Source organism: Musa acuminata, chromosome BXJ2-6 (assembly GCF_036884655.1).
Source record: "Musa acuminata AAA Group cultivar baxijiao chromosome BXJ2-6, Cavendish_Baxijiao_AAA, whole genome shotgun sequence".
NCBI classification, from domain to species: domain Eukaryota; kingdom Viridiplantae; phylum Streptophyta; class Magnoliopsida; order Zingiberales; family Musaceae; genus Musa; species Musa acuminata.
The window spans coordinates 9,757,739-9,779,282 of NC_088343.1; the positions used below are offsets into that span (position 1 = coordinate 9,757,739).

General features: G+C 42.9%; 2 protein-coding genes, 1 long non-coding RNA gene and 1 pseudogene across 3 annotated transcripts; 2 read left to right on the forward strand and 2 right to left on the reverse strand.

The window, feature by feature from the left end:
- The first annotated feature begins 121 nt into the window (after positions 1–121).
- LOC135616016 (U2 spliceosomal RNA) lies at positions 122–332 on the forward strand (annotated as a pseudogene).
- Positions 216–1,139, reverse strand: LOC135614707 (uncharacterized). The gene is made up of 2 exons (XM_065112346.1): positions 547–1,139; positions 216–457 (listed from the first exon to the last, which is right to left on the reverse strand). The coding sequence occupies exons 1-2, from the start codon at positions 951–953 to the stop codon at positions 298–300; spliced, it is 567 nt and encodes a 188-aa protein (XP_064968418.1). The 5' UTR covers positions 954–1,139; the 3' UTR covers positions 216–297.
- Positions 1,140–2,432: 1,293 nt separating this feature from the next.
- Positions 2,433–6,247, reverse strand: LOC108953199 (uncharacterized). Its single transcript, XR_001978745.2, has 2 exons — positions 6,030–6,247; positions 2,433–2,721 (listed from the first exon to the last, which is right to left on the reverse strand). It is a non-coding gene; the product is annotated as an uncharacterized LOC108953199 (long non-coding RNA).
- Positions 6,248–7,195: 948 nt separating this feature from the next.
- Positions 7,196–8,016, forward strand: LOC103988357 (ethylene-responsive transcription factor ERF017-like). Its single transcript, XM_009406897.3, has one exon. The coding sequence runs from the start codon at positions 7,447–7,449 to the stop codon at positions 7,933–7,935; it is 489 nt and encodes a 162-aa protein (XP_009405172.3). The 5' UTR covers positions 7,196–7,446; the 3' UTR covers positions 7,936–8,016.
- Positions 8,017–21,544: the final 13,528 nt, after the last annotated feature.

A 21,544-nucleotide genomic window follows, 5' to 3' on the forward strand; every position in this document is an offset into this window, starting at 1 on the left:
TAATCACCACTATCTATGTGCCAAATCAGCATTCGACGGTGAATAGTCCCACATCGCTGTATGTCCAAATAGCCGGGTTCGAAGACGCTATAAAATGGGTCTCAGTGCGTCCCAGTAACTCGTACTTATTTCGGCCTTTTGGCTGAGATCAAGTGTAGTATCTGATCTTACCAGTTTATCTGTGCAGGATCGTTATGTGCTGAGACGTCACAATCTTCGTGAACATTAGCTTCTATACTCAGTATCTACGCATTAAACTCATCAGAAAGCTTTCTCTACATGTCGACATTCTCGTGTTTATGACACAACGATGCACGTAAAGAAGAATTGATCGCCGGAGTAGGGGGAGGTGGCGATCTCCTCCGACGGCTTCGGGGCTCCAGCGCCGCGTTTCTCCTGGTACTCGTCGCTCGTGATCTGCCGGTATCGGCACTCCGAGCTGCAGAATGCCTTCTCTCTGCGGCAGAAGTTGCACCTCCATCGGTACATGTTGTAATTGATAGAGGAGGTTAGGTAGGAGAAGGAATAGATTGGCGTCTGACCTACCTGTACATGAAGATATCTTTCCCATGTAGATTCTTCCTGCACAGGAAGCAACTGCTGAGGAAGTCGGCGACCCCAAAATGTTCTGCGGCCGGTGGCGGTAAGCGGCAAGAAGCTGGTCGCTTCCGGTGCAGTTCGCCGCTGCACCCTGGCCCGGCCACTTGAGGACCGCTCGCTCTCGGAGAACGGATCGCAATGGGGGCCGTCGCGCGGAGCCACCTGGGGCTGTCCCCGCCGGCCTTCTCGAGCGCCACCGCGATGCCAAGCCCGACGCCGTCGGGGTCGCGATTCCTCCACCCCCTGGGAGACTGCGGGTTGCGCTCGGCTGCGCCGCCGATGAGCCACATCCGATCACAGAGACGGATCGGGTCCGGCAGCTTTGGGACGGTCGGACGGGGCTGGTGCACCATCCCGGCCTGTGTCAGCTGGGAGAGGCGGAGGAAAATGGCGTCCGCTCTGCGATGCTTTAGAAGACCTCCTCTCCAAGCCACCCACGCTGCGTCTGCTTCGATCCTTTTTCGTGCTTTTGTCGTTTGTCGATTGTTTAGTGATTTCCCACAGGAATGTAAAATAGCTGAATTATTGGGCGATGATTTGGCTGCACAAAACCATGGCCTGAGCAGAAGAAAAGGTGGGCGATTTAGCTGATGGATGGATGGCTCGCAGGAGACGTGGGGTCGTGGCGGGAATCCACCTCCCATGATGTCGACCGCGACAGCGATGAAACGATATGGTCGGATGACGAAAATACCCTTTTCCCATGACGTCAACGCGCTCGAGTGGAGTCGGAGTGGAGTGGAGTGGAGTGGAGTGGGTGGTCGAAGCAATCAACGCCACCAACCCTTTGGTGCTGGGCGATGGGTCCCACAGTCCCGGGAGCACACAACCAAACAAAAGAGCGAGGGAAGGAATCAGAACCCTCTCGTTGCGTCGTACTCACATGCAGCCTCACACGCTCGCGGCGGTTCTCCTTCTCACCAGCCACGCGACGAGGGTGTGGCCCAGAGGACAGCACACGGAACGCCTCGACAGGACGTCGAAACCTTGGCGGGCCCCCCCACTCACCAACTGACTGCGATCGCATGGGCTGCGACGTGGCTTCCCCTGAACGATGTGTGGTCGCTTTCCAGCCAATCAGGTGGTGGGTCCTCAGCGGGCACCGCCGATAGGTAACCACCTGAGCCCCAGCGACAGCGGACAAGGGTGGTGGACCACTTTACCATTGACATGGACCAGGGTCCAGGATTCTCGATCAATCGGCGAAAATCCTGAATCCTGCCGTGGCTCAATCAGGCGAGCCCATAAACGACCGGGAAGAAATAATGTCCCATGTCGGTCATGCCATGCCATCGAAATGGCTTCTAAAGGTACGGTAGTGATTTAACTGATGCTCGGACGATCAGATCATTCGAATTTTGATTTCCTGAATGGTATTATTTATTTCCACCTTTTCAATCATGAACACACACACACACCACCTGAGAATCAATTTGGAGGTAAATAAAAAGGAGTGCAGATTGCATGAGGGGTTGTTTCCAGAAAGAAACGCAATGTCATCAATTATATTGCGAATCGTTTGATGATATATATTTCTTCCTAACTTTGTTGTTCTCGACTGGTTTATACAAGCAGCACATTGTGACTAAATCCATCAAGAAATATTCATGGAAGTGAAACCCCTCTATAATTTAATGATCTCCTTCGTCATTTATGTAGAGCCACAACTAATGGGATCAAGTTCTGGTGGGGCTTGTTTCTTTTGCTTACATGTGTTCATGCAGCATGCATGCTTAATTATGGAGCTGAATTCCTATGGGCCACTTGCACATGGTTTTGCAATTCTTCCGGTGAGTGGAATGGAGAAAGAAATAGAAACTAGAAGAACAGCAGAAAAGAAGGCGACAAAACTGCACTATAAGATCAAGTGGACACAAGAAAGTGGAGTCGATCGCCTAAGATGCATGCACCTATTAAAGCAGTTTACAGCTTTCCTGAACTCGAACCAGAGGTTATGGAGAGGACTTTAATGCTTGCAGCACAACATCAGAGGCATACCTCGAACACTGCAAATACAGACTTTGATAGGCGCATGGAAGTTTTCAGACCATCTCCAAGTCGCATTGCTGTGGCATGTCTTGGCTCGGTCCCTGATGGTTGTTGATATTGTTCATGATCACACTAAAATATCAGAAAGAATTAGTAACATTAGAGGCATACCTTGATCACAGCAAATGCAGATTTTGATAGGCATATACAAGTTCAGAGACCCTCTCAAAGCCACATTGATATTGTTTATAATTACACTAAATGATCAGAAAGGATTAGTAATACCGAATACTTGTTTTAAGCATCTGACAGCTCAAAATGGCAATAAAAGAAAATGAAAATTTCATACCAGCCAGTGGAAGTATCTAAGGATAATAACTTAAGGTTTCAAGGAATGTTGCAGTGTAGATACTAAACAGAGGTTAAACCAAAACTTTAATCCATTTGGCATATCTTATGCAGTAACAACAGCAAGAGCATTCTTCATCACTCTAACGGGTGGTTGGTAATCTTTTTATTTTGTTATGATTCTCAAACTAGTAGGTTATTCGATCTACTTTTGGGTATTCTTTGCAGTCTGATACCATGATTGGTACACAGAATCTTAGTTGTTAAATATCACAAACAATATAAGTTTGGATCTGCTTCTTTACTTAGATGTGTTCACGAAGCCCAAATGTTTAATTGTGAGGAAGCTAAATTCATGTGGACCAGCTTGCACATAATACATTGCAACTCTTCAAGCTCCCATGGTGATTGGAGTGGAGAAAGAAATGAAAAATAAACGAAAAAAGAAGGCAACAGAATTGCAGGATAACACCAGATAAGACCAAGTGGAACAACGAACTCTATGCTAATTAATGCAGGACATAAATAAGAAAGAAAAGTCAAACAACTAAGCTGCATGCACCAATTAAAGAAGTTCGCAACTCTCCTGAATTCAAACATTAAGATGAACAGAATAAACTGAGACCAGAGCTTAGTTGCAGGAGAAGACCAAGTTGACCGATGAACTCTATACAAATTAGTGCTGGACATAAGAAAGAAGAATTAAGCAAATAAGATGCATGCACCAACTAAAGAAGTTTACTACTTTCTGAATTCAGACATTAAGATGAGCAGAATAAACCAAGACCAGAGATTGTGGAATACTTTGATGGTTACAGCATAGCATCACAGGTCACAGGCATGCCTTTGAATACTACAAACAGGATACAGAATTTTGATTGGCATGTTGCCTAGTTTTGATGCATATCATTGTTTAAATCTCCTCCATAGCCAAAGGAGTTACTATATAAACAAAGAATGAGGCTTGAAATTAATTATGCCAAAGATCACAAATAAATAACAACAATGACTGGTTTTTTAAGCATCCGATGACTCAAAATGACAAGAAAGGAAAATGAAAAGTATCAGTACCAGCTAGTGGAAGTATCTACATTGATAACTTTGGTTAGTGTTTTAAGACTTAAGGAGTGTTTGAAATGTAGGTACTAATCAGGAAGTATACCACAATTTGTATCAATTTGGCACATCTTATGCAGTAATATCAGCAATTACATTCTATGTCAATTGGAGTGGTTGGTGACTGATCCTCTTTTTATTTTCTTTAAATATTCATACTATATTTCTTCTGTAGTTATTGTAGTCCTATATTAAGATTACCATTCAGAATCAATCGTTGAATGTGATAAGTGCTTGTGATGTCAATGACAAGCACACAGGGTATGTATATGTATATGTATATGTATATGTATTATGTGTATGTGTATGTGTATGTGTATATGTTATTTCATTTTAATTTCCTTTATATCTAATTGCATCACTAGGATAGCTACTGCATTAATTTCAAAAAAGCATGGAAAATTCCATTGTTTTCATTGCCAGGTGGGTCACAACTACTAGGCTTTGGTATGGATCCGAACCAACTGGATGTATCTGTTTTAAGTTTCAAACTGTAGAATATGCGACCAAATTCAAGTCAGATTATGGGGGGTCGATGACACCCTTGCTGAATCGGTTGTTTGCCTTGAGCTAAAAACTTTTTGCAGATATACATAGGCTTAAGATAAGACGACAAATTAGCTCGTTATATAATCCATGAAGTAGCTTAGAGATGAGAGAGGAAAGCACAAAGAGACTCAAATGCATCTTGAGCATCTTGGTGTTGGTCCATCCAACTCATATTAAATGACATGTACATCTAAAGCCAAGGTGGGAATCTTGAGTTAAAACACGATGGTTCAGTCTGACCTACCTTTTTAGAATGATCTGTTGGGTTCTCAGGACATCCTTTATACAAAAACAAACTTCATTGTCTTGTCTGATGTGTACCGGTAGACCAAATAATATGACTTGTCGGCTTTCACTATTTCCAGGCATGCATTGATTGGCAAACATCAGTGCCTCAACAATCCAACTACTAAAGTATTTATGTTGTATTCTAAGACAAATATCAACTTAAGGCTACCAGAATTTCACGGTGTGTACCTCCTCAAAGGCTTCAAATGTAGCTATTCAACTAGCCCATATTTTAGAAAGATTCCAGTAAAGTGAAAAGACATTATAATCTGTTAAAAAAGCTTTTCACGGATCCAAAGAATGAAAAAAAAAAAAAAAGATATGAAAAAAAGACAATATCAAAAGAATGGTGCAGAGAGACACTGAAAGGTGCCGCTTCGCACTAAGATTTGCAATATGATGACATTTATCATACTTGCTGTGACGTAGCAGGCAAAAGATATGCACTAGTAGAAATTGTTTTAGCTTTGTTAAGATTCATTACCCCAGCGGCTGAAACATTAGAACAGCCCCAAACTGATGATTTGAGGCCCAAATGTTGATGTGGTCTCTGGACACTAATCACACAAGAAATTAATACAGAAAGCAAATAAATATGGACAAAATACTTGCAAACAAATAAATTTCCAAAAGGAAAAAAATGCTATTTAGATGGATGAAATCATCCCTGAAAAAGGAAAGCACGTGTGACAAACATATCTCACATATCTGATATGTGCGGTGCATGGACATGGGCCGCATTGAACAAGTCAATGACAGGTGATATCATTGACTTCAACAAAAAAACAAGTTGACTTCAGACAAAGATTAGGCCATTAATTTATCCGTAAACTGTTTTTTTCGACTCCTGAGTGACCGATCAAATCAAATAGTACCAATAATGCAAGCCGCAATATGTACAAAACAAACTCGTTTGTTTAGGCACCAATCTAACATCAACTCGTTTGTTTAAGCACCGAAGACTTGGGAATCCCAGAAGAAACATATGCGAAACTAATAGAATCACACGCGCCCCAGTTCCTCTCAGGGTTCCCAAAACCAACACATCAAACGTTTTGCGGCTATAATCAATGTTGAGTGGGAGAAACACATCACGATCTACGAAAATTCAAGATTTGCATCATCGGGAAGAGAATTACCAGCACTGTTTGCCAACGCCCTACGCATCTCTGCAATCGTCGGTCACTCCTCCAGAAAACGTTCGATTCATCCCAATCTAGTCCCACCGCTCGTGACTCCGAATGGGGATCTTAGGAAAAAAATAATCATTCTGATGCCCGATTTCGATCCTTCCGTCGGGCATGGACGAAGGCTCAATCGGGAAATAGCTGAAGGGGTTTTCTGCACGAAATTAGGGTTTTCCTTTCGCCAAAACGGATAAATCATCCAAATGACATAAATACCCTATTTTCAATTGGCCGCGAAGGGTGTTACTGTAATATAAAAAAAGTGAAATTGACCGTAATGTGACATGAAAAGAAATTTGAATGATTTAATATAATAGAAAGCTGTCAGTCAACTATATCTTAATTAATAAAGATTTTAAGATAGTACACATGTTAATTGCGCCACGCCATCAACACCACATGCGGTGCATACGGCGGTATCTCCCATCCCGCTGGCACAAGCACCTTACCATCCGTTGATCGTGATTGACTCCTGATTTAAGACACGTGGAAGGGCGGGGAGGTTGAGGGCTTCGCACCCTTGGACCGGGATTTCAATTGACCGGCAAAAGAGAAACGTGGGTTCGATGGGCCGAAATTGGAACTCATTTCTGACATCAAATACAAAGTGCCAATCCCGCCCCTTTCCACGTTCATTCATCAGACCAGAAGCGGTCGAAGCCAACTAAACGTGTTGGATTTGGAGACAACGAAGACTCTTGGGTTTGCTCGCTGCTTACTCACCGCATGCATGCGGTAATGCTCTGTCTCGTGATGGCAAATCACGTACTTAATTCCTCCATGCGGGAATCAAAATGGGAATTTGGAAATTAGAGACAAAATTGGGGGCCCCCCTCAAAAAAGTCAAGAGGGTAGTTTTCATCGCTCTTCATGCATCCATCAATCAATCAACCAACAAATCAATAGATCAAGAGCAGATATATAGAGGAAACAAGTGTGAAACCAATCTTTTTTTCGACCCGACGCGTTATTCTTTCGGCGTCGGTGACGTAAAATTGGCTTCTTGCTCCATGTCGCAGACCAGCAGAGGCATCGAGGAAACTACTACGGCCGCCTCCCTTCCAGTGTCCAAAAGCAGCCTCAATAGGATCAGGAAGGCATCGTAGTTGCTATCCGAAACAGTAGTGCAGTGTCATCTCCTCCACGCACGTACAGAGCCCCCATGACCTTTCTCATGCCACACCGTCCAGTAGTTTCGGATCCCCCCGCATGGCAACAAGGACGGCTCATCCACACGACCGTGGACCTCTTTCCCCTGCCGCCGAATTCAACGCCTCTGCTCTCCTACAAGTACTCGCGCACTCCTTCCTACTGCTATCTTGCCAACGCATAACTCCGGGAGGGGAGGCATCGTGTGTTCCGGCTGAGGATGGAGAAGGAGGAGAGTAGCAAGGAGGTGGCGCCGAGGTACAAGGGGGTACGGCTGAGGAAGTGGGGCAAATGGGTGGCGGAGGTGAGGTACCCCAACAGCCGGGAAAGGCTGTGGCTCGGCTCGTTCCCGTCGCCCGAGATGGCAGCGATGGCATACGATGCGGCCGTGTACTGCCTGCGTGGCCCCGGAGAGGCACTCAACTTCCCGGACCATCCGCCCAACATACCGTCCGCGGGCAGGCTGAGCCGGTACGAGATACGGCAGGCGGCGGTTGGGCACGCGGAGGAGGGGGCGAAGCGGAGAGCGCAGCAGGAGGAAGGTGCGAAGCTGGTGGATCCAGGAGAGGGTACCTCGGGGCCGGGGACGTTTCAGGAGCCAGCGACGGAGACGTTGCCGGCCCTCTACTCCTCCACAATGGTTAGCGGAGCCTGGTCCTGGGACGACGACGATGATGGCGATGCATGGTTTCCGCTTTGGAACTTCTGAATGCCACATTAATGCCTCCCATTCTAAGAATACGTATGCATGTATATGGATTGGAGCTCCACACCACTCAGAGAGGTTTTTGCTGCCATATATATATATATATATATATATATATATATATATATATATATATATATATATATATATATATATATATATATATATATATATATATATATAGTTCTTTTCTCTGTTTTTTTAGATCTTGTGTCATTAATTCGTTATCATTCTTCTCCACCTGATCAAGATCTGTAATAAGAAGAAAATGATCTTCAATTTGAAGCAACATAATTCATGTTATTCTTTTATGTAAATAGAAGAATGACATGTTAATGTATTAAAGCTAAAGTTACTTTAATAAAAAAATTTCAATAATTATTCTTATTTTCTATTATTTTCCATCAGGTTCATCATAATGATTATCTATGTAAAGTAGTACTTTACAATAGTGAGTACAGTATAAAGTAGTGCTTTACACTTTACTAAACCACAAAGAGAGATGTATATATACATACGCAACTCTTAGTCCTCCTATTAAGGTTGAATTCATGTTGGAGCGTGACTGCTGCTTTGACCCTAAAGACAGGTACGATGGTGAATCTAGTTGTATACTGGACGATACTAATCAATGATTGCGCGAGTAGACCCGTAGACTAAATAGTTGGAGATGAGTCAAAACAATGACTTGTGGTCCATATAAAATTCTTTTTTATGTTAAACCTTTTAAATGAAGTGACGGAATGATCCATCCAACATATTTTACTGCATGTTTTAGTGTCATCGGTTGGTTTTATATTCTTCAAAGCTCCAACTTGATTGTGTTTCATTCCTCCAGTCGCCAACGTTATTTTTGCCTCAGCTTAGTCAGGTCTTCTTTTAATGTCTGTGTATACATATGTATATACGATTGCAGGAACACTAACCATCATGTTTCTCCTCTTCGGCTCATTCCAACTTCTGTCGTTGACTCCACTAAATCCATTGTTTATGGGTTCATTGCAGGTAGACGCAATGTATTGGCTGCTTGTTTCTGTGTGCCAATGTATGTTTGCTTTGCCGACGAGGCGTCACACATCATCTGATGACTCGAACTGACCACCAAATCATGCGTCCCCATTTTTTCTTCTGATCTCCGCCGTTATTTTTTTTGTACGACAAAATCAAAATCAAAATGTTGACTTTGACCCAATTGAATCAACGAAGCAGGTAACTGTGGGATATGGTTAGACAAGTTTCACATGCATATCAAACGTACACATCACCCTCTCAATTCAATTAGGCAAATCCGGTGACACGATGTGTCACGATGGGTCTAATTAATTGAAGCTTGCTAATGCTAATCCCATTTTAATTATTATATATACCCTTGGAAGCATATAAATATATGATGTATATGACCACTCTAATTGAAGTTACAAGCTTTTGTTGGATCCAGCCTAGGGGATAACTTGGGTAGTTTGAGTCCAAATCAAAGAAATAAAAAGAGAGAGAGAGAAAGGGCAAAAGGTGAGCGTGCAGCGTGCGACGGGCGCACAGAGAAGAGAGGAAAGAGGAGAGAGAAAGATTAGATTCGTGAGTTTTATGCTTCGAGATCGATCGATGGCTAAACTTTGTCGGTTTTGATCTAAATTTTATGTGGAGAATTCTGATAGTAAACTCTGTAATTCTAACGGTGTTAATCTATATTTTACCCTCTTTGAGGTACTTTCCTGCTATACCTACTTTGTGAGATCTAGAATTCTTTACGAGAAATCTATCTTACGAAGATTTACTATTCTTGAGCCAAGATTTATGATATTGATGTTATTGTGATCCTCTAGTTATTCTAGAGAACCGATTGTAAATCTGTAATTATTACTATTGATAGTGAAAGTTTAAAGTGGACTACGGTCCCGTGGTTTTTCTCACATTGGGTTTTTCACGTTAAAAAGATTTGGTCTCATTGTGTGATTAATTATTTGTTCTATTATTTATGCTATGCTGGTTGATATTTTTATTTGAATATCAAGTTGGTATTTTGATAAGGAACTCATTTTGATACATAAAGAGGGGAAGAATATTCCGTTTAACATGTTTTTTTTCCCAACAAGTGGTATCATAGCAACAAGTTGTTTGGTACTAATTTTTTCTTGTGTGATTGAAATGGAGCAGTCAAATAGTATGATTAAATTGAACTCATCAAATTATTCCACTTGGAAGCGTCTGATGGAAGATTTGTTCTATTGCAAAGATTTGTATAAGTCTATCAAGGTTAAAGATAAACCTTCTACTATGGACGATGAAGAATTGGAAGTTCAATATAGAAAAGCTATTGCCTATATTAGAAGATGGATGGATATAAACTTGCATGAGCATATTTCATATGAAACCAAAGCTGATATTGTTTGGCAAAGATTAGAAAATCTTTTTGGGAAAAAGATAGTGGGAAATAGAATTTCTCTCCTCAGAAGGCTTGTAAATTTGAAGTATAAAGATGGTGATAACATTGTTGAGCACATAAGCCTATTTCAGAGTCTTACAAACAAGTTGGTTGCTATGAAAATGAATATAGATGATGAAATGCAAGGATTACTACTTCTCAGCTCTTTACTAGAAAGTTGGAAAACGTATGTGATGACTATTTATAACTCCACGCCAGAGGGAACTCTAACTATAGATATGGTTAAAGACAGTTTGCTAAATGAAGATGCTAGAAGGAAAGAATAGGATGAATCTTCTTCTGGTGCATTTGTTACTGAAAAACAAGAAAGACGTGGAAGAAGTCATAGCAGAAACCCACATGGATATAGAGGAAGATATAAGTCTAGAAAAGATATTAAATATTTTCACTGTAACAGGCCAGGTCACATGAAGAAAGAGTGTAGGTTTTGGAAGTGAGAATAGAATAAAATGAAGAAAATGAGAAAGAGACCAATACAGTTGCTGCTGAAGGTAATATCACTATTGTCTGTGATGAAGGTTGTGTTAGTCTTGTAGCTCAAGACAGTAATTGGGTAATTGACTTTGGTGCTTCATTTTATGTTACTTCTCATGGTGATTTCTTTATATCTTACACTACTAGTGATTTTGGTAATATCATAATGAGAAACAATGGTACATCTAAGATTGTGGGTATTGGAGATATTTGCTTAGAGACTAGTATTGTGAGCAAATTGATACTCAAAGATATAAGGCATATTCCAAATATTCGTCTTAACTTGATATCTGCAAGTAGACTTGATGATGAGAGCTTTGAACATTATTTTGGTGAAAGTAAATGAAAACTCACTAAAGGTTCTCTAATTGTGGTAAGAGAAAAAAAACTTAACTCTTTTTATGTCATGGAAGCTAAGCTACACAAAGAAAAGATTAATGCAATTCGAAAATGTAAAAGTATAGATCTTTGGCATAAGAGGCTTAGACATATCAGCGAGAAGGGACTTCAAACTCTTGCTAGAAAGCAGTTTTTGCTAGTCATAGGTGCCCAGCAAGCCAATCACGTGAGTGATGGCACGTGTGACTTGATACAGAATCTTTTTGCTTATTATATTTTGGCGTATATCACTTTATAACTATTGCATAAATGCATATATATATTGTGATGTCCTTGGATTTGTGCAATGGGAATCGGATCGTGATGAGATCACGATAATGAGATCGATTCACCTTCAAACACATATCCTAAATAATCCCGGTCATAGGTTACTCGAGAGGGACATCGTGATAACCGGATATACTGGTGTGCTGTATACCCGTCCATATGATGAATGCAGCTGGTCTCATAGCTGCTCGTGTAGGGACACTAGGGATACAGTACAGGTGCTCATTGGAGAATGAGTTCACTGATTGATCCGCTTACGGAATGCTGGATGGTTGATGATGTCTTATTGTTAGACAGCGATTCCGTAGTCCTAGTGGTGTATCTGATCCTTAGACTTGAGACACCAAGGATGTCCTGTATGAGTGCTCCACTCTTTGATACCAGACTTATAGGTTTGGCTATCCCAGATCTAGTACAGCTGGTCATTGGGAGTGGTAGTCGACCTTACGAGGGCTATTGAGTGTCGATAGAGAATCATCCACTCTCGGCGTCATGAGAGGAATATCCCATGTGTTCTTGCTCAGACAAATCCCTGGCCAGGGTCATTCGGGTTGAGAGAGAAAGAGTTCTTCGGGAGAATCCGATTAGAGCGAGACTCGAGTAGAAACCGTATGGGTCTGACAACACCATGCTCGATATACAGTCTCTGGGATATTAGATGGATGAGGGACTATAGGTACATGGTAACTAAGGACAGACAGGTCCAATGGATTGGATTCCCCTGTATCGTTTGGGGACTACGGCGTAGTGGCCTAGTACGTCCGTAGTCGATGAGTCGAGTGAATTATTACAGAGATAATAATTCACTGAGTTAGAAGGAGTTCTGACAGGTATGACTCACGGTCAGCTCGATATTGGGCCTAGAGGGTCACACACATATGGTAGGCATTGCGATGAGTAGAGGTTCGGATATGAGATATCCGACGGAGCCTTTGTCTTATTGGATGTAGATCCAATACCCACTAGGGAAGGACCCATTAGGGTTTGACACGGGATCTCTATAAATAGGAGGGATTCACAGCCTCATAGGCTAGAGTCTTTGCTTGTCTTTCCTATTCTCCTCTCCCTCTTCACCTCAAAGTAGGCCTGGAGTTTTGAGGAGCGTCGTCGCAACCCTGCTGTGTGGATCACCGCTAGAGAGGACGCAACCCTGCTGTGTGGATCACCGCTAGAGAGGAGGACGCTTGACCTCCTTCACCCTCTCCTAAGGATCTGTAAGGAAATAGGGATATACGATCTCCCTAGGTAACACAATCTCTATACGCAGTTTTGTGTTTTGCGGATTTTTGCGCACCAATCTTCGCACGACGACGAATATCTTTTTGGGAATCGGGGATTTTTGTTTTCTTGTTCTTCCGCTGCGCATATGATGTCGCCCCCCATGATTTCCCAACAGTGGTATCAGAGCCAGGTTGTTCGTGCGAATGATTGGTTTTGAACTGCGTGTGTTGTGTTTAGGAAGAAATTTGACGTCAAAATCGTTGACGCAAAAGCGAGGAAGGGCAGCAACAGTTGCTGCTCTCGATCTGCATGCCTGCAGCCACCTGCAGCGGCAGCCGCAGCCGCAGCCAGGCAGCACAGCGCCGGCGCATGCGCAAGCGCTGTGCCTGCAGCAGCCGGCCCGCGGTCTGCTTGCAGCAGGCTTGCGGCCGGCGGGGCTGGCAGCGCGGGCTGAGGCACCGCAGGGCAGCGCCGCGGGCAGAGGCGCCGCGGGGCAGCAGCGCGGGCTGAGGCACCGCAGGGCAGAGGCGCCTGTGGCCGCTGCTCCCACGGGCAAAAACCCCGCAGGGGCGGCCGCCAGCGAGGCAGCACCGCCTGCGGGCGCTGCCACGCCGGCAGAACTGCCCGCGGAGGCAGCGGCGCCCGAAGGGGGCGCCCACCCGCAGCGGCAGTGCCCTCGCCCCGCCGCACAGGCCGCCGCCGGCAGGGTGGCGGCGGCGGCAGCAGCGAAAGGAGAAAGGGCATTAGGGTTTTCTGGTCAAAAGACAGTTTTGCCCCTCGAAATTTGAGAAATTCCAGTTTCTGTCTTTTTGTCCAAATTACGAAAATACCCCTATAAATTTAGAAATTCCCTACATGTCCCTGATTTCAGAAAATATTAATTAATTAAAAGGTTTAGTTGATTATTATTTTTTATTATTATCTAGTAGTCCTACATTATGATGATTATTTATACATGTTATGTATGATGTGTGGACGGATGATCATGGACCGTGTGATGTGTGTACTTGTGATTATTATTATTGAGGTCTGCGAGCCTCCATTATATTTCTCGTTTATTGCCGGGCCTGCGTGCCTATGATTAAGTTGTAATCACATGAGGAGGCGCAGCGGGAGCGTGGATGTGATAACGGGACCCACGAGACGGACGATCGTGATGCTATAGAGATGCATCAAGATGTCGACGGAACCGACAAGGACGAGATGGACGATCACAGGGCATGAAGATGCACCGTTGCACACATAGATCTTGATGTGAGTGATTAGGCCTACTGGCTCAGGCCTAATCATATTAGGTTGTGGTCCATGATCATATGGTGTAATTGCTTATACACATACTAGATATATATATATATTTGCATGCGATGTAGATATATATTAAATATGTATATGTGTGACATGTCATATTAGGAGACCAAATTATAGAAACATCTCTCGATAATATTAAGTCGGGAAACGTGAGGCAATTAGATTGACCCACGTAGCCTTCCATCGTTATGAGTAGGAACCGATTCCCAGTGTAGGTTGAGTTGGTCGAGTCCCTCGAGACTCACCTATATCGCGATTCGCTATCTTGCTTACGACATAGAGATGTCACCGGTGACCTGAGGGCATGGTATGCTTGGTCGAGTCCCTCGAGGGTATATCATTAAATCAGACTCATCTTGTAACGAAGGTGTTGACTTAACCGAGCATCATGGTTGGTCGAGTCCTTCGAGGCCATGGTGATTCGGAGGCCGAACAGGACGGGAATCACAAGGAGTTGTGATCGGCAAGAGTTGCCTACCTTTTAGGCTTAGTGTGATTGGTCGAGTCCCTCGAGGTTACACTAAGACGCTGATTGGATCCTGATCCCCACTAAAAGTCTGCCGGAGACTTCCGTTTCACGTGCTGAGGATGTCGCGTGACTCGTTAGTAAAATAGTGGGAGCATATTAAGATAGAAGTCCATATCTTGATAGTTTATTTCTTGCAAAATCTGCATGTTATTCATTTCTGCTAAATCTTTATTTTTCAGAAAATGTCGCTTTCAAATCCCTTACGTGGCATACTTGATGTCAACCGCCTCACTGGTCCAAATTATACGGATTAGCTCCGTAACTTGAGAATTGTTCTCACAGCGGAGAAAATCGTGTACGTCCTTGATATAGTGATGCCTACGCCCGTAGAAGGGGCAAGCGAGGATGAGATCGCTCGCTACGTGAAGTACATTGATGACTCCACTCTTGCTCAGTGCTATATGTTGGGCTCTATGACTCCAGAGTTACAGAGACAACATGAAAAGATGGATGCCAGATCCATTCTCCTACATGTCCTCAAATTGTTTGAGGAACAGGGAAGGACTCAACGATATGAGATATCCAAGAGCCTTTTCCGCGCTAGGATGACTGAGGGGACACCGGTTCAGAACCATGTCCTAAAGATGATAGAGTGGATAGAGAAACTCACAGGTCTAGGAATGATCCTAGAGAATAACTTGTGTATGGACATTGTGCTTCAGTCCCTACCAGATTCCTTTTCACAGTTCATAATGAATTTTAATATGAACAAGCTTGAGGTGACTCTCCCAGAGCTCCTCAATATGTTGAGGGAGGCAGAGAGTACTATTAAGAAAGAGAAGCCAGTTCTCTACACTGGTGAGACCAGAAAGAAAAGGAAAGCAGAAAGGTCCCTTAAGAAGGAAAAGGGCAAGGGCAAACAAGGTAAAGCAAAGGTTGCTAAGAAAGACCTAGCAAAGGACAAAGGCCAGTGCTTCCACTGTGGTAAAGATGGGCATTGGAAGAGAAACTGCAAAAAGTACCTTGCAGAAAGGGCGTAACAAAAGCTTGATGAAGCTTCAAGTACATTCATGATCAGTCTCCATTTGTCAGACTCTTATGATAACACCTGGGTATTGGATACCGGTAGTGCTTATCATATATGCAATTCGTTGCAGGTTCTGGCAAGGCCTAGGAGACTAGAGAGAGGCGAGATGGACCTCAAGATGGGTAATGGAGCAAAAGTTGATGTATTAGCTGTTGGCGAGGTCGCCCTACATCTGCCTAGTGGAGCTTTTATTGCATTAGATGCATGTTATTTTGTTCCTTTTATTATCAAAAATATTATCTTCATTTCATGTTTAACGGTTAGTGGATATAAATTTGTTTTTGAGAACAATGGTTGTTCGATATTATTAGATGATAAGATCATCACGAAAGGAACATTGCATAATGGTTTATTTATGTTAGACACCACTCCACATATCATGAATGTAAATGTGTCCAAAAGGAAACGAGATGAGTTGAACAGTGCATACCTGTGGCATTGTAGGCTAGGTCACATCCATGAAAGAAGCATTCAAAAGTTGCTAAATGATGGATATCTAGATCCATTCGACTATATGTCTTATGCAACTTGTGAGTCTTGCATTTGTGAAAAATTGACCAACTCTCCATTTAGTGGAATTGGAGAGAGAGCCACTGAGTTGTTGGAACTCATACATAGTGATGTATGTGGACCCATGTCAACTCATGCCATTGGAGGTTACTCCTACTTTATTACATTTACTGATGATTTCTCAAGGTATGGATATGTGTACTTAATGAAGTACAAGTCCGAGGCCTTTGAGAAATTCAGAGAGTATAAGAATGAGGTGGAGAACCAGACTGGAAAGAGTATCAAAACTCTTCGATCAGATCGAGGAGGTGAATACTTAAGTATAGAGTTTACTCAGTTCCTCAAGGACCATGGGATATTATCCCAATGGACACCTCCTTATACACCTCAGCTCAATGGTGTCTCTGAAAGGAGAAATCGTACATTATTAGATATGGTACGGTCCATGATGAGTTTCGCTGACCTACCCATCTCATTCTGGGGATATGCCTTAGAAACCGCAGCTTACCTTCTGAACAGAGTTCCAACTAAGTCTGTAGTGTCTACACCATATGAGATATGGAAAGGGAAGAAGCCTGATCTTAAGGTTGTTAAGATTTGGGGCTGCCCTGCCCATGTTAGAAGACACAACCCCGATAAGTTAGAATCAAGGACAGAGCGATGCAAATTTGTGGGATACCCCAAGGAAACTTGTGGGTATTATTTCTATCATCTCGAGGACCAAAAAGTCTTTGTAGCTAAGAGAGCAGTGTTCCTTGAGAAGGAACACATTCTTGACGGAGACAGTGGGAGAATGATAGAATTGAGCGAGGTTGGAGAACCAATCTCAAGCACCACTCTACAGCCCGAGTCTGTTCAGGTACCTAATACACAAGTTTCAACTTTACGCAGATCTGATAGAGTATCTCATCCTCCTGAGAGATATGTGGGACATATTAGAGGAGAGGATGCTGAGGATATTGATCCTCAGACCTACAAGGAGGCTATTATAAGTATAGACTCCGGGAAGTGGCAAGAAGCCATGAATTCTGAGATGGATTCTATGTACTCCAATAAGGTTTGGAACCTAGTTGATGCGCCCGAAGGTATTGTACCCATCGGTTACAAATGAATCTTTAAGAAAAAGATCGGAGTAGATGGAAAGGTAGAGACCTATAAAGCAAGGCTAGTGGCTAAGGGGTATCGTCAAAGGCAAGGTGTTGACTACGACGAAACTTTCTCACCCGTAGCAATGCTAAAATCCATCAGAATTCTATTGGCTATTGCAGCACACTATGATTATGAGATCTGACAGATGGATGTGAAAACTGCATTCCTCAATGGAAACCTCGAGGAGGAGGTGTATATGATGCAACCTGAGGGATTCGTGTCCAAGAACTGCCCAGATAAGGTGTGTAGGTTGCTTAGATCCATTTATGGACTAAAGCAAGCTTCCCGAAGTTGGAACATAAGATTTGATGAGGCAATCAGATCTTATGACTTCGTTAAGAACGAAGATGAGCCTTGTGTATACAGAAAAGTAAGTGGTAGCGCTATCACCTTTTTGGTGTTATATGTGGATGACATCCTCATCATTGGGAATGACATAGGAATGCTATCTACAGTAAAGACTTGGTTATCTAGACACTTCTCCATAAAGGACTTAGGGGAAGCATCCTATATCTTGGGGATTAGAATCTATATAGATAGATCCAAGAGGATGCTTGGCTTGTCCCAGTCCAGGTACATAGAAACCATTGTCAAAAGGTTTGGTATTGAAAATTCTAAGAAAGGGCGAACATGGATATGATACCTTATGCCTCAGCAATATGGTATATCATGTATGCCATGCTATGTACTAAGCTTGATATAGCGCATGCTCTGAGTGTCACGAGCAGGTATCAGGCGGATCCAGGCTTGGAGCACTGGAAAGCAGTAAAGTGTATCCTTAAGTACTTGAGAAGGACTAAGGATCTTTTACTAGTATATGGAGGTAATAGCCTTAAGGTTGAAGGCTACACAGACTCAAGTTTTCAGTTTGATGTCAATGATAGCAAGTCGAATTCAAGGTATGTGTACACCTTGAATGGAGGAGCAGTGTGCTGGAAGAGTTCCAAGCAAGATACCACTGCTGACTCGACCACAGAGGCGGAGTACATTGCTGCATCAGATGCAGCAAAGGAGGGAGTATGGGTGAAGAAGTTCATCACAAATTTGAGAGTCGATACAGATAGCGACAAGTCGACATCCTTATATTACGACAACTATGGGGTGATTACTCAAATAAGGGAACCCGGGTCTCATCAGAAGTGTTCTGAGGAGGTTCCAGCTTATAAGAGAGATCGTAACCCGAGGAGATGTAGTAGTGGAAAGAGTTCCATCCGAAGATAACATTGCAGATCCACTGGCAAAGCCGTTGTCTCAGATTGTCTTTGAGCGTCACAAGAGTCTGATGGGGATCAGACACATAGGTGATTGGCTTTAGGTCAAGTGGGAGATTGCTAGTCATAGGTGCCCAACAAGCCAATCACGTGAGTGATGGCACGTGTGACTTGATACAGAATCTTTTTGCTTATTATATTTTGGCGTATATCACTTTATAACTATTGCATAAATGCATATATATATTGTGATGTCCTTGGATTTGTGCAATGGGAATCGGATCGTGATGAGATCACGATAATGAGATCGATTCACCTTCAAACACATATCCTAAATAATCCCGGTCATAGGTTACTCGAGAGGGACATCGTGATAACCGGATATACTGGTGTGCTGTATACCCGTCCATATGATGGATGCAGCTGGTCTCATAGCTGCTCGTGTAGGGACACTAGGGATACAGTACAAGTGCTCATTGGAGAATGAGTTCACTGATTGATCCGCTTACGGAATGCTGGATGGTTGATGATGCCTTATTATTAGACAGCGATTCCGTAGTCCTAGTGGTGTATCTGGTCCTTAGACTTGAGACACCAATGATGTCCTGTATGAGTGCTCCACTCTTTGATACCAGACTTATAGGTTTGGCTGTCCCAGATCTAGTACAGCTGGTCATTGGGAGTGGTAGTCGACCTTACGAGGGCTATTGAGTGTCGATAGAGAATCATCCACTCTCGGCGTCATGAGAGGAATATCCCATGTGTTCTTGCTCAGACAAATCCCTGGCCAGGGTCATTCGGGTTGAGAGAGAAAGAGTTCTTCGGGAGAATCCGATTAGAGCGAGACTCGAGTAGAAACCGTATGGGTCTGACAACACCATGCTCGATATACGGTCTCTGGGATATTAGATGGATGAGGGACTATAGGTACATGGTAACTGAGGATAGACAGGTCCAATGGATTAGATTCCCCTGTATCGTCTGGGGACTACGGTGTAGTGGCCTAGTACGTCCGTAGTCGATGAGTCGAGTGAATTATTACAGAGATAATAATTCACTGAGTTAGAAGGAGTTCTGACAGGTATGACTCACGGCCAGCTCGATATTGGGCCTAAAGGGTCACACACATATGGTAGGCATTGCGATGAGTAGAGGTTCGGATATGAGATATCCGACGGAGCCCTTGTCTTATTGGATGCAGATCCAATACCCACTAGGGAAGGACCCATTAGGGTTTGACACGGGATCTCTATAAATAGGAGGGATTCACAACCTCATAGGCTAGAGTCTTTGCTTGCCTTTCCTATTCTCCTCTCCCTCTCCACCTCAGAGTAGGCCTGGAGTTTTGAGGAGCGTCGTCGCAACCCTACTGTGTGGATCACCGTTAGAGAGGAGGACGCTTGACCTCCTTCACCCTCTCCTAAGGATCTGTAAGGAAATATGGATATACGATCTCCCTAGGTAACACAATCTCTATACGCAGTTTTGTGTTTTGCGGATTTTTACGCACCAATCTTCGCACGACGATGAACATCTTTTTGGGAATCGGGGATTTTTGTTTTCTTGTTCTTCCGCTGCGCATATGATGTCGCCCCCCATGATTTCCCAACAGTTTTTACCAGAGCTGCAAGGTACATCTCTTAAATCTTGTGATCATTGCTTAACTGGAAAAACACATAGGGTTTCATTTCAGACATATCCATCATCTAGAAGATCAGATGTTATTGATTTAGTTCATACTGATGTCTGTACTATGCAAACTAGAACTCTTGGAGGTGCTCTTTATTTTATTACTTTTATTGATGACTATTCTAGAAAAGTGTGGGCTTTTGCTTTGAAATCTAAAGACCAAGTACTCGATGTTTTCAAGGAGTTTCATGTCAGTGTTGAAAGAGAAACTGACAGAAAACTAAAGTGTATTCAATCAGATAATGGTGGCGAGTACAAGGGTCCTTTTGAGAATTATTGCAAGTTCCATGGTATCAGGCTTGATAAAATAGTTCCTAAAATTCCTCAACAAAACGGTGTGACAGAAAGGATGAACAGAACCATTGAAGAAAGGATTAGGTGTATGCTTTCTTATGCCAAGTTACCAAAGTCATTTTGGGGGAGGCTATGAGAACTACAGTTGATCTGATAAATCTTTCTCCATCAATTCCTTTGAAAGGTAATGTTCCAGAGAGAGTATGGAGAGAAAAAGATATATCTTATAATCACTTAAGAGTCTTTGGGTGTAAAGCATTTGTTCATATTCCCAAAGATGAGAGGTCCAAGGTTGATAGTAAAACAAAAGCATATATCTTCTTGGGCTTGGTACAACCCACCATATGAGCTGGAGGGGGAGATTTGTTGGGTCCAGCCCATATATGGACTCGGACAAATTGGGTCATTTGAACCCAAATCAAAGAAATTAAAGAGAGAGAGAGAGAAAGGGCAAAAGGTGAGCGTGCAGCTTGCGGCGGTGCATAGACGAGAGGAAAGAGGAGAGAGAAAGGTGAGATTTTTGAGTTTTTTGTTTGACGATTGGTGGCTAAGCGTTGTCAGTTTTGACCCAAATTTTATGTGGAGAATCATTGTAGCAAACTCTACAATCCTAACGGTGTTGATCTATATTTTACCCTCTCTGAGGTACTTTCATGCTATACCCACTTTGTGAGACCTAGAATTCTCTTACGAGGAAATCCATCTGATGAAGATTTGCTATTCTTAAGCCAAGATTTATAATTTTGGTGTTATTGTGATCCTCTATTTATTTTAAAGAAGATCGATTGTAAACCTGTTATCATTACTATTGATAGTGAAAGTTTAAGGTGGACTACGGTCATGTGGTTTTTTTCATATTGAGTTTTCCTCGTTAAAGTCTTACTGTGTGATTGATTATATTTTTATTTGGATATCAAGTTGGTATTTTGACGAGAAACCTATTTTGATAAAGGGAGGAAAAAGAATACTCCGTATTTTTTTTCCAACAACGTTCACATACATGCAATCGCTGTGCGGTCACCGGGAAAGTAGGATCTCACGTCATGGGATCATCTTCTCGGGCAGTAACAGAGACGATGGGAAGGAAGCTG

What these genes read in the sequence shown, in the direction of transcription:
- LOC135614707 (XM_065112346.1), bottom strand. Translation starts at nt 953, where the DNA reads ATGGTGCACCAGCCCCGTCCGACCGTCCCAAAGCTGCCGGACCCGATC. An exon ending in AAAGATATCTTCATGTACAG is followed by an intron (nt 458 to 546) that starts GTAGGTCAGACG and finishes CTTCTGCCGCAG; the next exon opens with AGAGAAGGCATTCTGCAGCT.
- LOC103988357 (XM_009406897.3), top strand. Translation starts at nt 7,447, where the DNA reads ATGGAGAAGGAGGAGAGTAGCAAGGAGGTGGCGCCGAGGTACAAGGGG.